The 15,075-nt window shown below is 44.1% G+C and overlaps 1 protein-coding gene across 8 annotated transcripts in view; it reads right to left on the reverse strand.

Moving 5' to 3' along the window:
- CUX1 (cut like homeobox 1) overlaps positions 1 to 15,075 on the reverse strand; it is a 363,660-nt gene that overhangs the window by 191,591 nt on the left and 156,994 nt on the right. For all 8 annotated transcript variants that reach the window (XM_041747111.1, XM_041747110.1, XM_041747109.1 and 5 more), the window contains exon 3: positions 5,517 to 5,564. In XM_041747111.1, coding sequence (XP_041603045.1) covers positions 5,517 to 5,564 — 48 coding nt within the window. The remainder of the gene's footprint in view (positions 1 to 5,516; positions 5,565 to 15,075) is intronic.

Below are 15,075 nucleotides of genomic sequence, written 5' to 3' on the forward strand. Positions count from 1 at the left end.
ATGGCTTCTATATACGCACGTCAGTTCCTGATTTCTCTCTTAGGTCCCATCACTGTATTTATCTATCCCTGCTCCCATCACTGCAACTTTTGTCATCTGGCAGGACAAACCTTCCACTATGTTCTTGTGTAATGCTACCTTCACCATCACTGACCACTTGCTTTCGCTTGTCACTTCTAGAATCAGTTTTTCATGTTTTGTGAAAAATTGTTGGATTTTGGATCAGAAATTACAATGACTCCCTCTGATCAATTTGGGGAAAATTGATTATTGTTAATAATAGCGGGAACTTCTGCCCCTGAATACCTTCTGTCCCTCTATTTAAGTCCCTCTTAATCTCTTTCAATATAAATGACCCACTTTTTTCCAGAAAGAGTTCCTATTTATTTCTAAGTATCTTTTATTTTTTGTCCCTAACTCTAGGTGTATCCTTTTCAGTTTCCTATCGATATAAAAGTATGTAATTACTTCTACATATTGATTCCGTATCTAGCAACTTTGTTAGATAATTGAGGCTCATTTGAAAAATGACAGTTTTGTTCCTTCTCTGATAATACTGGATCTCTTTCTTGTCTTCCATGCTAGCTGAGACTTCCAGTACAAGGTCAAGTAAAAGTAGCAATAATACACACTCTTGTCCTGCTCCTGATTTTTAAGAGAATATTTTTGATATCACTGGGTATAATGATTGATATAAGTTTTGGTAATAACTTTTCCTCAGGTTAAAGACATTCCCCTCTACGTCACATGGCATCTTTCTCTTTCCTTTTTAAAAATCATGTATGGATGCTGAATTTTATCAAATTCTTTTCCTCTATTAAGATAATTTCTCCCTTTAATCTGCTAAAATTAATATGCAATAAAACATTTTTCTAATGTTAAGCCAAACAGCATTCTTGGGATACACAGAGCTTGATGAATTCCATTTACTAACACCCCTTTAAGGACATCTGCAAATCTATTCACAAATAGGACTGGCTTCGAATTTTCTTTTCTTATGCTATTCTTGTCTGGTTTTGGTATCAAGGTTACACTAGCTTCGCAAAAGGAGGTAGGAGGTGTTCTTTTTTCAATTTTCTCAAGGAGTCTGCAAAAGAGTAATGCTTGTCTGTTTCATGAATGATTGACAGGACTCTCCCCAAAACCATCCTGACAAACATTTCTGTAATAGTTACAAAACTACACAGAGTTTCTACTTCTTCTTTAATCAGCTCTGATGCATTATAGAATTTCAGAAATGTATCCATGTTGTCTAGCTTTTCAAATCTGTTGGCATGAAATTGATTGAAATATTTACTTATTATCTTTTTAATCTCTGCTGTGGCTGAGAAATTACCCTCTTTCCATTACTAACCTTTTCTTTCCTGATTAGGAAGATGGTAGTCTCTATAAAGAATCAATTTCTGGCTGTTTCTCTTTTGGGTCTCCCTCTCTCTTTTTAAAATTCTTATATATTTTTATTATTATTTATTATTTCCTTCTTCCTGTTCCCTTTGAGTTTATTCTGTTGTACTTCTCTAACTTTTTAAGATGGATGTTAAGCTCATAGGTTTTGGGTCTTTCATTTTCTCCTTGAATTAAGCATCCAAGTTATTTCTTAGGAGAATTCTCCTCTCTGAGAACACTTGGCTTAAGCATCCAACTCCCCTACAGCCAAGAGGAGGAGGGCCCAAGCCAACTCCTTCCCCTCCTTCAACCTTTTATACCAGGACCCTTATCAGGGAGAGAAGCAAGAGAAGCAGAGACAATTTCCAAGACTCAGCATGTTCTCAGAGAGTGTAGGTGTCACTTCACTTACGGGACTAAAATAATTCTTAAATTGGATTGACCTTTTAGGTGATACCCTTCCCTGCACTGACCAGTGGGCTGGGTTTATGAAATAGGCAAGTGTAGGTATGGTAATCAATCACTTAATCAAATTTCACTGTGAACTAAATTTGATGATTTTGCTATAATGACTCTGAGTGATCGTTACGATTATAGTATTCCCTACTGCTTAATCAAGGACAACAAATGCAATTATTCACCAGTTTCTTTTAAAGCTATTTCCCGAGCAGACTTTCTGGTGTCCCTTTCTCCTTATTAATACAATGCAATCAGAAAAAAGGGTGGAGGCAAAATGTTTTTAAAACCACCTCCGGAGGCACTTCACTCTTCAATCATTTATTCTCTAGCCATTTTTGAGAGCCTTAAAACTTTTTAGTTCCTGCTGTGGCCGGGGCTGGGAATCAGTGGCCAATAAGACATGGCATAGTGGCTGCTTTCACACATTTTATAGACTACAGGAGAAGACAAAGGGATAGGTGGGTCTTAAGGCACAATGACAAATCTGATGACACACAACAGGTACAATGGGAGTGCCCTGTGGAGGGGACCTGGCCTATCATTTCGGGCTCAGGGAAGCCTTTCCTTGAGGAAGTTGTGTCAAAGCTGAAGGGAGCCAGGCAAAGAAGCGATTCAGCCCGCGCCAAGGCCTGAGGCTGGTGAGGATGCCCAATGCACTGGGGCCTGGCAGAAATTCAGAATGGCGTGTATCCAGTGATAGGCAGTAAGGAGTAAAAGGAGTCTCAAAAGGAAAGCACTTGCCCAGTCACGCGAGTCTCAGCAGCCCCAGGCAGGAAGGTGTCTGGATTTACTCTGAGAACCACAAGAAAACCCTGGCGGGCATGAGCGGTACCCTGAGCAGGCTGTTTCCCATGATGGTACAACACACTATGAATATACCCTCTCACAGGAACTCTGAAGTCCTATGTGAATTTTTTGCTGCCTGAAAACTTTATCTTACTCTTTGTTGTGTGTTTTTTTTTTCTTTCTTTCTTTTGAGGATCTCAAATGGCAAGGCAATCTCTACCAATTCTAAGGCAAAGAACATGTTTTCACAACACCATACATTGTTCTGGGGTGGGGGGGGAACTCAAGTACTTTGGGATAAACTCAAAGAACGTATCCAATAAATACAACTTCATTCAGCAGCTGCTAACGAAGGATACAAGAGTAATCCTGTGATTAGAGATGAGGCTTTTTAGAAAAACAAGCTTACTGGATCCTGCCCCATAGAAGCAGCAAGATACCCTGGCTTCTGGCCTTACTCATCAGAAAACCGACCCTGCACACATGGTCTCGTCTGTGGCTGCCCTCTGCTATGAAAGTTCTCTCTTCAGAAATAAGTAGGAGTTAGTTCTTTCTACTCCAATTAGCATACTAGAAAGCACAAATTATTTAATATAAACATAGCAATTAGCAATGGTAAATATTAGTGGTGCTATAAAAATATTTATTTTTCAAATAGCCTTTAAAAAAAAAGACAAGTAAGAAATCTGGATGTCTCTCATGCATTTCAGATTTAATATATCTGGAAGCACATCCACTACCCCATTCAGAATGTTGGGTAATCTCTACTGTAAGTGGGTTAAATTCTTAAAAGAGCATGTGAAGACAATGTTTTATATTAAAGGAGAAATATGTGGGGAGTGAGGGAGGAGTGTGTGCGTGGATATATATATAAATATAAATATATATATATAATATATAAATATATATATATATATATAAATATATATAAATATATGCCCATCCCTGATGTACAACACATGCACTTGACTGACCCCAGTTCAGGGGCAGGGCAGTTATAAAAGGCACTTTGGGAGATTGACTTTGAACCACATATTAGATACCACGGAATGAGTGTTGCTTTCCTCAGTGTGATATGCGGGGTTTCGTAGTAGTATCAGGGAATAGCCTTACTTACTTACTTGTATGTGTTTAGGGTATAGAGCCCAGCTCTCTGTAACTTACTTTCAAATGCTGAGCAAAAGTGGCAAAATGCTAGTGAGCCATGAGTCTAGGTAAAGGGTGTACACATGTTCGTTATACTCATTCCTTCTCTGCACCTTTATATAGATTTGAAATTTTTCAAAAAGAAACAAAAACAAGCCAACAACCCAAACCAGCACACTGGGCTATTTCTGTGGCAGAAATACTAAGCCACTGGGCCTCACAAAAGCTGCTGAACAGGTCAAAGAAGAAATCAGATCAATGAGGGCAGGTGTAAGGTGACAGCCTAGCTCAGAAAACAAGAGTTTGGAGATGCATTTGTGAAGCAAGGCAATTCATGTCCTTCCAGGCCCAGGACAGTGATACTCCCCAAGCCTCACACAGTAGAGCACGGGAGGGTTTCCTGCGGCAGGAGGTGGTAAACAGAGGAGCCTTCTGTGTCATCCCTCCTGAAATTTGCAGTGGTGCCAGCAGTCCCTGCTGCCTCCCGCACGGCTCCCTCACCCTCTGCTGTCACCTGCACACTGAAGAATTTGCCAGGGATGCCTGGGTGGCTCAGCCGTTGAGCGCCTGCCTTTGGCCGAGGGTGTGATCCTGGAGTCCCAGGATCGAGTCCCATATCGGGCTCCCGGCATGGAGCCTGCTTCTCTCTCTGCCTGTGTCTCTGTCTCTCTCTCTCTCTGTGTCTCTCATGAATAAGTAAATAAAATCTTTAAAAACAGGAAAAAAAAAAAAAAAGAATTTGCCAGAGGGCAGCCCCAACCCCTGCGTCTGGGATTCTGGGCCCAGGATCGCAGCCTGTGTCCAAGGAGGCAACTGGTGTGGCCCACTGCCTGCCATTCCTGAACCTGCCATCTTACTTCCCCAAATCTAGCCCCTTCCCATGTAACCTGGGCATTAGGAAGTTGCAAGAAAACATAATTCCCAAGATGCACTCAATTTGGGTTCTTTTGAGGGCTTCAAAAAAGTCTTGTTCCCACTCCTTGGGATTATTACCATTGCCATCATTTTAGCAAGAGAAGGTAAGAACCAGGAAAAGGTAATTCCACAATAGTAAAAACATTTCTGGTTTTCTAAAATTCACCGAGTCTCCACAAGGGGCTGAGGGCTGAGGAGTTGGAGTGTCTCCCACCTCAACAGCTCACATCTCTGAGGGCTGCCCACCATCATACCAGATGGCGCAGTTCTTCTCTGGAAGGATGCAGGAGAAGCTGTTCCTTATACTGAGCCCAAACTTACTCCTTGCGGCTACCAGTTGTTCTTTGTTTCAAGGCCCAAGGCCCAAGCAAGTGAAATCCCTCTCTCCCCAGTAGCTGTGTTGTGAAAGCACCAGACTGCCCCACTCCATCCTTCCCACACAAGAGGCCTCCTGGTGGCCACAGCCTCAGGCTAACTCAGGAAACCAGGGCCCGGGGAGAGCCGTGGGCTTCCGAAGGCTCTACTGTAGACAAACTCAGCCCACTGTGGGAAGCACAAGCACACAGGCCACTTTGCCCCTGAATCTACCACACCTTCGTACATTTCAGATATGGCTTCACTTTCTATACAGGTTTTAATTGAGGACCCAGTGAAAGCATCACACTGGGAAGCGCAAAATCCACATGACACTGAATGAGTGCAGCCGGGAAGGCTCCATCTGGGCAGGCACCTTCTGTCAACGGCATTTATTTAATGAGAATAAAAAGAAAGCGCAATGAGCTATGAAGGTTAGCTCAGGATATAAAATAAATATAAATGCTTACCTCCCCTTGGAAGCTCTTCAGCAGTGGTGCTACCTGCTTGCGTAAATCCTGGAGCAAGAGGGGTGGGTCAGGAAACAGCCATTGGAGAAGGAAAGAGAAGGGAAACATTCGTTAAAGCCTCCTAAAAACAGCTTTGAATTCAGTTATGGTTATCATTAGATAAAGCAATCCTGGTACCTCCCCTGTCTGTTTCCTTCATTCATACAACATAAATAATGGTGACTGGAGCTCTGTAATTTAAATGAACTTACTTGGGAATACCACTAGATTCTATTTCTAACCAAGTCTCAGCTATACGCTCCTCATTCTATTTTTTTAAAGATTTTATTAATTTATTCATGAGAGACACACAGAAAGAGGCAGAGACACAGGCAGAGGGAGAAGTAGGCTCCTGGGGGGGAGCCCGATGCAGGATTCCATCCCAGGACCCCGGAATCACAACCTGAGCTAAAGGCAGATGCTCAACCACTGAGCCACCCAGATGCCCCTAAGCTGTTTCTTTTGAGCACTCTTACTGGGGGATACATCTGTTTTGAATCCATGTCTGATATACGGTCAGTGCAAATTTCATCCCAAGCCACCAGTACCTATTTCAAAACAATGAAACACCCCTGGAAGAAAGTCTGTATGATCTCCTTGAGAATATTTTCTTTCAAATGAAGTAAGTGACTAATGTACAACATAGTGGTTAGTCAATAGTAGTGTATTACACACTTCAAAGCTGTGGAGAGACTAGATCTTAAATGTTCTCAACACAAAAAAGAAATGACAATTATGTCATGTGATAAAGACGTTAGCTGACGCTATTGCAGCCACAATACTGCAATATGGAGATGCACCAACCAGTCCATGGTCTACCTGCAACTTACACAGTGTTAGATGTCAAGTGTATCTCAATGGGGAAAAAAATGAAGTAATTGAGAATATGTTCAAATAGTGCAATTTCTACTTCAGCAGATGCAGTATTTATGGAGCATGATCTACATGCCAGATCAGATTTAGTAAGTCTGGGCCAAGGCTAGCCATATACCTGTTTTTAGGTTCCAAGACCGATGTACCCGCCAACTGACACAGCCTAGTACTGGTAAACATTGGACACAGACCAATCAACCCATAACACAGGAAGGAGGAAAAGAATTATTTCAGCATAAGAGCCCAGGTGTTATGGGGAGAGCACAGAGAAAGGATAAATTCGGATTAAGGAGGTGCCTCCTCACAGAGGAGGCAGCACTTGGGCTGGGAAGTCAAGCAGGATCTTTTAACAGGTCACTTCTCAATATGCCTCCTGTCATGCACACACCACCTCTGAACCACTGAGAAGGGCTGCTGTCAAACACGTGAATGTGGGACACCTGGGTGGCTCAGCTGGTTAAGCACCTGCGCCTGGCTCAGGTCATGATCCCAGGGTGCTGGGATAAAGTCCCACATTGGGCTTCCTGCTCAGTGGGGAGCCTGCTTCTTCTTCTACGTCTGCCTCAACCCTGGCTTGTGCTCTCTCTGTCAAATAAAATCTTTAAAACACACACACACACACACACACACACACACACACACACACACACACAAATGCTACTAGCAAATGAAGAGTCTAGGCTTCTGTCCACAGCTCCTGGGTCAGAACCAGGTCCAGAAGATGGAAGACAGAGGGCAGAGTCCTGATTCTGAATTCTGGCCCGGCCGCTCACTATCAATGGGAGCACGGGATGACACCTCACCTTGGAAAGTTTAGTTTTCCCTCCCCAAAGTGCTTGCGGGTAATCGTGTCTTTCCCGAAACAGAGGGATAAAGTACAATTAATGGGGGGGGGGGGGGGGGGGGGGTAGCACTGCTTATGGCACAAAGTACTTAATAATATAACTGACTTTTATTATTATGAGTTAAAACCATAGTTACCATTCACGGAAAGGCTTTCTAGCAAATTTAGAGTTCCCCTAAATCCATCTGGGTGCACAGAAGACAGCCTTTTCCGGACCAGGATTTTTAAGCCTTGCTTGAAGGTGGATGAAGAGGGAACCCGCGCACCCCAGAAGGGGTAGGGGTGGGGACGATCCCTTGGCTTCACCTGCTCTGGGATGCAATGATTCCCTAAGTAGGCCTGCCCGGCTCTGGGCCTGCTCAGCAACCTGAGGTGAGCTGTCCTCGTCAGCTGTATGTACACAGGGGCACGTGTGACACCTGCTTGCTCTTTTGATAACTCACTGACAACATCCTGTGTTCCTTTAGCCAAATACCTAATCCAAGGGTCCTTCCATCCTATGCTCTGAAATCAGCTCACTTGCTTGCTTACCAAGCTGAGCAGTCCTAGGTAGAAGTTAGGTAGAATGGCTTCAGGTGTTTTGTACTCCTGCATAGTCTGTGGTTCTCCTCTGGACCAGATCCCTTAACCATTTCAGGTCGTGAAACCTTCTGAGAATCTGAAGAAAGCTATTGGCTCTTCCCTCTGGGATGCAACTCTGAGAAAGATTTCACTGTGGTCTTCTCAAAGCCTACCCACACGACCCAAGTTAGGACTGCCTGTTCCAGCCTGAGTTGTCCAAATGCAGCCACCAGCTATTTATACTTAAACGTAACTTAATTTATAGTTAAATGTAACTTGATAAGCTAAATTTGAAAAATTCAATTCCTTCATTTTAGAAGCCACCTTCTACGCAGCAGCCACATGAGGCTGGTGGCCACCATGACAGCACAGATATGGAGCTCCTCTGTCACTACAGAGTGATCTATTAGACGGGGCTGTATTCTAAGCTCTTTGCCAAACACAGCTAACCCACATTGTTTTGTACTGTAGCCTTGTACAAGCATTTGATCAAGAAGTAGTATCATTTCCCTTTTGATTACACATTTTCCTATAGGTCACCTTCCTAAGGGTGATACCATTATTTCCCTGGAGAAGGCAGTATGTTTGTTCCTCTACCGCATCCTTTTCTACGTTCTTACACCACGTTCAATGACAAAAAAACCAAACTCTTTACCAGCCTCTTCCTAAATGAATAAGGCCATCTATGGTACACAGCCCCCAAAGAGGCCCACATCTTGATCCCTGGTACCCAGGGCTCTGTGAGGTTAGGGACACAGCAGATGTAAGTCAGGGACCCTGAGTTGGGAAGATGCACCTGAATGGCCCAAGTGAGCAGGAGGCAGGAAGGAGGGTGAGAGTCCAAGAGGATGTGATGGTGGAAGCGGGGATCAGAATGAGGTAAGGGTGGATGCCAAGGAGTGCAGGCGGCCTGAGAAGCAGCAGAAGGCAAGGTAACAATCCCACTTAGAGCTTCTGAGAGAACACAGCTCTGCCAACACCTTATCTCAGCCCAGCAACATCCATTTTGGACTTGTGACCTCCAGGACAGTCAGACAACAAATTGTTGTTGTTTTTGTTGTTGTTTTGAGCCAGCAAGTCTGTGGAACTGGGGATGAAAAAGGTGAAGAATGAGGGGGAATCACTGCTGGATCCCAACCAAGGTCAATGTTATAACCACGAGAAATGAGCCACGCTCCTTCATCAGACACCCTCAACCACAGGTAATGACGTGGGAGGTCTATTGTGAACAGCTCGCTGTGTGTTGGGGAGAGGGTGACACGGACGGCAGGGTGGCAGCAGAGAGAGCCTGAGGACTCCAAGGGGGCCACAGGCAGGTCCCCTGCTCTCCCACCTGCCCCTGCACCCCTGGGGCAAGGGTGAGTGCACTAAGTGGCTCTGGTCACAAACTGCAAAAAGGAGATGATGGATGGAGTCTGTCTATTGTTTGTTTTCCGAAAAGGCTGGCTTTGAGGAAGGCGACTGGTTAATGAGGTACGGCTGGTGCTAGGGTACGTATCCCAGTGCATAAAGAAGAGCTGGCGGACATTCACAAAATGGTGCCAGCACTGTCCATGGCATGCAAGCCCAGCTGCCACAGATGTGCTGTGAATCTTCCTCTCAAGAGGTCACAAACTGGGGCGTGTGGGGGGCTCATCAGGTTAAGCATCTGACTGTTGATTTTGGCTCAGGCATGATCTCAGGGTCATGAGACCAAGCCCTGCATCAGGGTCTATGCTCAGCATGGAGTCTGCCCGAGATTCTCTCTCTCTTTCTGCCCCTCCCTCTGCTCTCTCTCTCTCTCAAATAAATAAATCTTAAAAAAAAAAAAAAAAAAGAGGCCACAAACCTACATTCATGGAATACATAAAAGGAAGACGCAAACAGTTCTGGGATGGTAATTTCAGCATGATGCTTGTCCAACAACTATCTGTGGGTACCGTGACTCTCCCCGGCCCAGGGCTTGGCCTCAGTCTACCCCAAAGCTCGCCCAACTGGCTCCTGCCCTGCCTCATGAAAACACCAGCTTGGAGAAGTGGAAGAAATGATAAAAGTGTTCCTGTGTTCTATCACTGCACTCTGGGAGGGCAGAAGTCTGAGCCTCCCATAACGACCATAAATAAAGTCAACTTATCTACACTGTCCCCTCTCTGACCAACCCACTGTATTTGGACATAGTCACATCTCACGACAGGCTTACTCAAATAACCTCTTAGATGTATATTTTTAAAACTCTTTTAAAAAATATTTTATCCATTTGAGAAACGGAGCAAGAACATGCATGCAGGAGAGGGAAAGGAAGAGGGAGAAGCAGAACCCCCCACTGAGTAGGGAGCCTCACAATGTGGGGTTCAATCCCAGGACCCCAGGATCATGACCTGAGCTAAAGGTAGATATTTAACTGACTGGGGGACCAAACAGCCCCTGAAAGAACCTTTTAGAGATTAAAGCTGGATGTGTGTGTTTGTACTCACACCTATACATAATATTTGAAGTTTTAGAGAAAAAAGGCACTCAATATTCATACCCATACACACACAACTGGTACATATGTCCTTCAAATCACCAGCTAACACCCCCCCATTCTGGGGCACTTGGGTGGCTCAGTGGTTGAGCGTCTGCCTTTGGCTCAGGTCGTGATTCGGGGGTCCTGGGATTGAATTCCACATCAGGCTCCCCGCAGGGAGCCCGCTTCTCCCTTTAGGTCTCTGTCTCTTTCTCTGTGTCTCTCATGAATAAACAAATAAAATCTTTAAAAAATTAAAAAAAAACATTCCGATGTTATTTTAGGCAGTTTGAGACATTCCTTATCCAACTCTGCCACCTGCATGTATTATGTGCTTTAGTACTAAACTAAGAAGACTGAGCTGAGGATGCTCACTCCTGACCCCTGGGCCACTCCACTGTCGGTTGGTGAGCACATGACATGATTTTCTGTCCTTTGAGAACACGGTGTCCTTTGCTGTCTGCACAGAGCCACGAACTGCAGACACTGCCACCCTGGGCACCACGTGTATCTATGTGCCCTTCTCTGCAATTGTAAACTGAAGAAAGTGGGGTCCAGGCCAGTGAAAAGCATATTGGCATGAGATGATAATTAGGGATTGAATACAAGGACCAAAACACTCAGTAACTTCAGGGTACCCACTTAATTTCACTGTAGGTTTTGCAGTGTGGATTTAAATTCACTTTGATTCAGTCCCATTTATTGAGCAAAAAGCAACAAACATCTTAACACATAGAAAGTGATGTCCTTGAGATTATTAATATCGATGTCTGTTGGCAAAGCCAGAATAGCGCATTTCAACCTTCTCTCCCTTGAGTACATTCCAAATAATAAGCAATGTTTACAGAGAGATGCTTCTAGGTGAAAAGGATTTTCGTTGTTCTCCAAACCATTGATTCACAACTCACTTTTTAGATCAGAACATCAAATGGTAAAATGCAACTGAATTTTCTGTGTATGATGACTCCCAGAGAAAATCATGCTGATTTAGAAGCCAACACCAAAACAAAATCACCATGTGGTGTTCAGATGCACCTGTGAGGTGCAAGCAGAAGATATCCCAAAACCTGGTCCCTGGTCCTATACAGTATGCATCTTTGGTTTCTGCCCATTCAGGGCACTTGGGTGGTCTTGGGAAGGCTCTGACCCACTTTGGAGCCTGGTATTTCCAATACCCCTGACATCTCTCCCATTTTGTGGGCTGGACATGTCACAGAATCTCGTGCCACGGACTTTTACACAGATTTTACAATGTCCCATTCACTTCTACTCCACGGTAACTCACATGCATTTCTGTGACATTTAAGACTCACAACTGGGGACACCTGGGTGGCTCAGTGGTTGCGCATCTGCCTTTGGCTCAGGTCATGATGCCGGGGTCCTAGGATCGAGTCCTACATGGGGCTCCTTGCGGGGAGCCTGCTTCTCCCTCTGCCTGTGTCTCTGCTTCTCTCTCTGTGTGGACGGCACTCCCTGGCACTCCCCACAGGTGTCTCATCCCCTCTGGTGGGAGTGGATCCTGTCTTGTCTGGGACAACCCAGGAGCACTGGGCCGGGGTGGGGGGGTTGGGGTGGGGTGGGGTGGGGAGAAGAGTCAGGGTGGGAACAGTAGAGGGGGTGGGCCAGGTCACCTCTGAAAGGCATTACGTAACTGCATGTTCCACACCTACCCAGGGTGATAAAAATGAGCTGCAAATGAGTTTACTATGAGCTGCAAATGAGTTTACTAACCCCTTATTTCTGCCTTACTACTCAAGCCTCAAAGTGAAACAATTCTGACTTGAAAAGGTTTTAGGTATATATTCAAAGAAAATCACTACATAATATGGCATATTTCATTTCATGTGATATCATCACCTGTAAGATGTATCACTTGTTTATGCCACATTTCTTTTTAAGGAGGCTCCAAGCCTAATGTGGGGCTTGAACTCACAACCCAAAGATGAAGAGTCACATGCTCCACCAATTGAGCCAGCCAGGTGCCCTTATTTTATGCCACATTAAGGAAAGAATGCAGCTTCTTAAACTGGGATGGCACTGATTTTATTCCTCACTCTGCTTCTGAAGATGGTCAAGCGTATGCATTAAAATCGATAAAATACGGCATGCCAATGACTTGATGTTAAAACATCAACACTGGAGTTGTTTTTGTTTTGAAACGATAGTGGCCTATGTTTTAGGTATTGTGGCTATGTTTTTCAAAAGGGTCCTTGTCTCTTAGAGATATATCCTAAGTTCTAGATAAAATATGATTTTTGCTCCAAAATAATATAACAGAGAGTGGTCACGAGTGAGAAGAAGGAAGGAAGGAAGGAAGGAAGGAAGGAAGGAAGGAAGGAAGGAAGGAAGGAAGGAAGGAATGTGTTGGCGGGGCTGATGGCTGCCACAGATGGACAGCGTGACCTGCAGGGGTTCGCTTTACTCGTCACCCCTATCTTGTGTATGTTTAAAATAGAAAATGTTTTTAAAACACTAGATTTCCCTCTGAGACACATGAAGCCTTCAGCTGACTGATCACAGGGAACAGGCAGAAAGAATTAAGAGGTTGGGGTGGGGGGGTGGGGGGGTGGGGGGGTGAGGGAGCATGTCTCTTAAGTTACAAGCTACCAGCTTGTCACCTGTCACCTTCATCAGACTAACCTGGGAATCAAAGGGTCATCTGGTCCCATCTCCTGCCCAAGGCAGGAGACTTACTTGTGGTGTCCTGGCCATGAGGCTTGTCCTCCTGAAGCCACTCTGTCCCCGCTGGGACAGTCATGGTGTTAGAATACACCTCAATGCAGGATCATAGTTTTCCAATACGGGTCCTCCCAGAGCCACCATTGAATGCGGGTATTTGGGGGAACAGTTGTCCTGAGCAGACACAAAGAATGTGACTACTAGTAGCAGTTTGTTTATGAACAAGTCACTTAAAACAAAAATCCAAGCAGATTCAAGGTGATTCCATTCTCACTGACTTGCTTTGTAATGCGTTTTGACTGAAGGAAGCTGCTCCCCAGATCCATGGGTCAGCTGGGGGAGAACATAAGCAGCTGAGGCTCAGTGCCCCCCTACCCCAGCCTGTCCAGTATTTGGGAACCCTGCTCATGACACTCTGCAGACCCTCTGCTCCACCCCACGTCTTCCCTCTGGACCAAATGCCACTCTATGCTGCCTTCTGAGTCTACAAATCCTCAGGTTCTAGCTGCTAGATATACAGATCATAGAGATGCCAGACAGGGGTAACCTGGATGGAGTCATTGCCTTTGCAAATCAAGAAATTCCTCTCTAGAGAGTATTTTCTAAAAGAAAAATGCAAATACACTGATTTCAGAAAGAGTCTGCCATTTATAAATGCATTAACACCCAGTAAATACAACATCAGATTGATATGAATATTGCAGTTTAACAGTACTACTTTGCCAAAAAGTGGTTATAAATTGGTGACTTTTTTTTTCCAACCAAGAGATTCCTCAGACTGAAATGAGAAAATGATCTCTTTTTGACAGCCTAAAGCCAAAAGACTGAAAACTGTTCAAAACCAGGGAGCTCCTGATTCTTTATTCTGAGGTTTCTGGGGTTTGAAAATACCCTGATGATGTCTGCATCATCCTTATTATCAAAGAAGAGCCCACGTGACACACCATAGTCGAAGGCTGGTTTTATTGACTGTGATGTAACAGTCTGCTTTCTTACTGATAAGCCATCTTTTCTACAAATACCATCCATACACATTGGTCCAGTGTATTTTTTTAAGGTCCTGGTGGCACCAATGAAAGAACCCTAATTATCTGGGAAAGAAAAATTGTTCTTGGCACTTATTTCCCTGCATGTCATTTAGATTTAAGGAACTTCTCCCTTATCAGGGTATGCCAGTGCACGGCCCAGGTGTGGAGGCTCAAAGTCCAGACAGTATGACACACAGACTGTTGAGCTCAACTTAAAATATGTAAAGTGAAGTTTTTCTTGCGCCATGCTCCTGAAACCTTTGCTTCCTGTCTCATCACCTGAAGATGAATCATGCAGCTACCAATGGAGCACCCTACTTTTGGTTACTTTTATAGATGGACACATACTCCCTCCAGTCTCTGGGATAGAAAAAAAAGTAATGTTAAATGGCATTTAAGCTCAAGTGTTAAATAAAAAATATCTTTCTATACAACAGCAGGCAGTATGTCCTGGCAATTTCTCAAAGATTTTAGTTCACAGATTTGAGAGAATTCCATTAGCTTTAATTATTTATTAGCAGTCAATTTAGATTACCATTCTTGACCTATTTTTACAGTGCACGGGCCACCCAGCAATGAAATAAATGAATAGTCCTTTTCTACAATGGCTGATTTTTTGAAATAATAGAAATCAAGTTTAAGGAAGGAATGAAACCCCAAACATGTAATTACCACAATATATAAGCTGCCATGCTACCTTTGTAGCTGGATAAAATGCACATCTTTGTGAGTTTTTTTGGTTATTAAATGAGATTATCTTGAAAGGGATAAACTCACTCATGCTATAATTTCTTTCCATTTAAATTTCTTTGCTCCATTTAGAACATGTTCTGTATCTTGCCAAAAAAGTCTCTAACACTGATGGATGTGCCTTTAGCACTGTGCCGAATAAAACTGCGTAATGGGAAGGCCTGGCTTTGTAGAGCTGCAGAGGTGGGGTGGGCATATGTGAGGCTCAGGCAGAAGGTAAACACCCACGGCCAGCTGCAGGCATCTGAAGGTGGACAGGGTACCCCGGGTCCCTGGGCAAGCGCAAGTGGTCTTCTTTCA

The sequence above is a fragment of the Vulpes lagopus genome, chromosome 3, assembly GCF_018345385.1.
Source record: "Vulpes lagopus strain Blue_001 chromosome 3, ASM1834538v1, whole genome shotgun sequence".
NCBI classification, from domain to species: Eukaryota; Metazoa; Chordata; class Mammalia; order Carnivora; family Canidae; genus Vulpes; species Vulpes lagopus.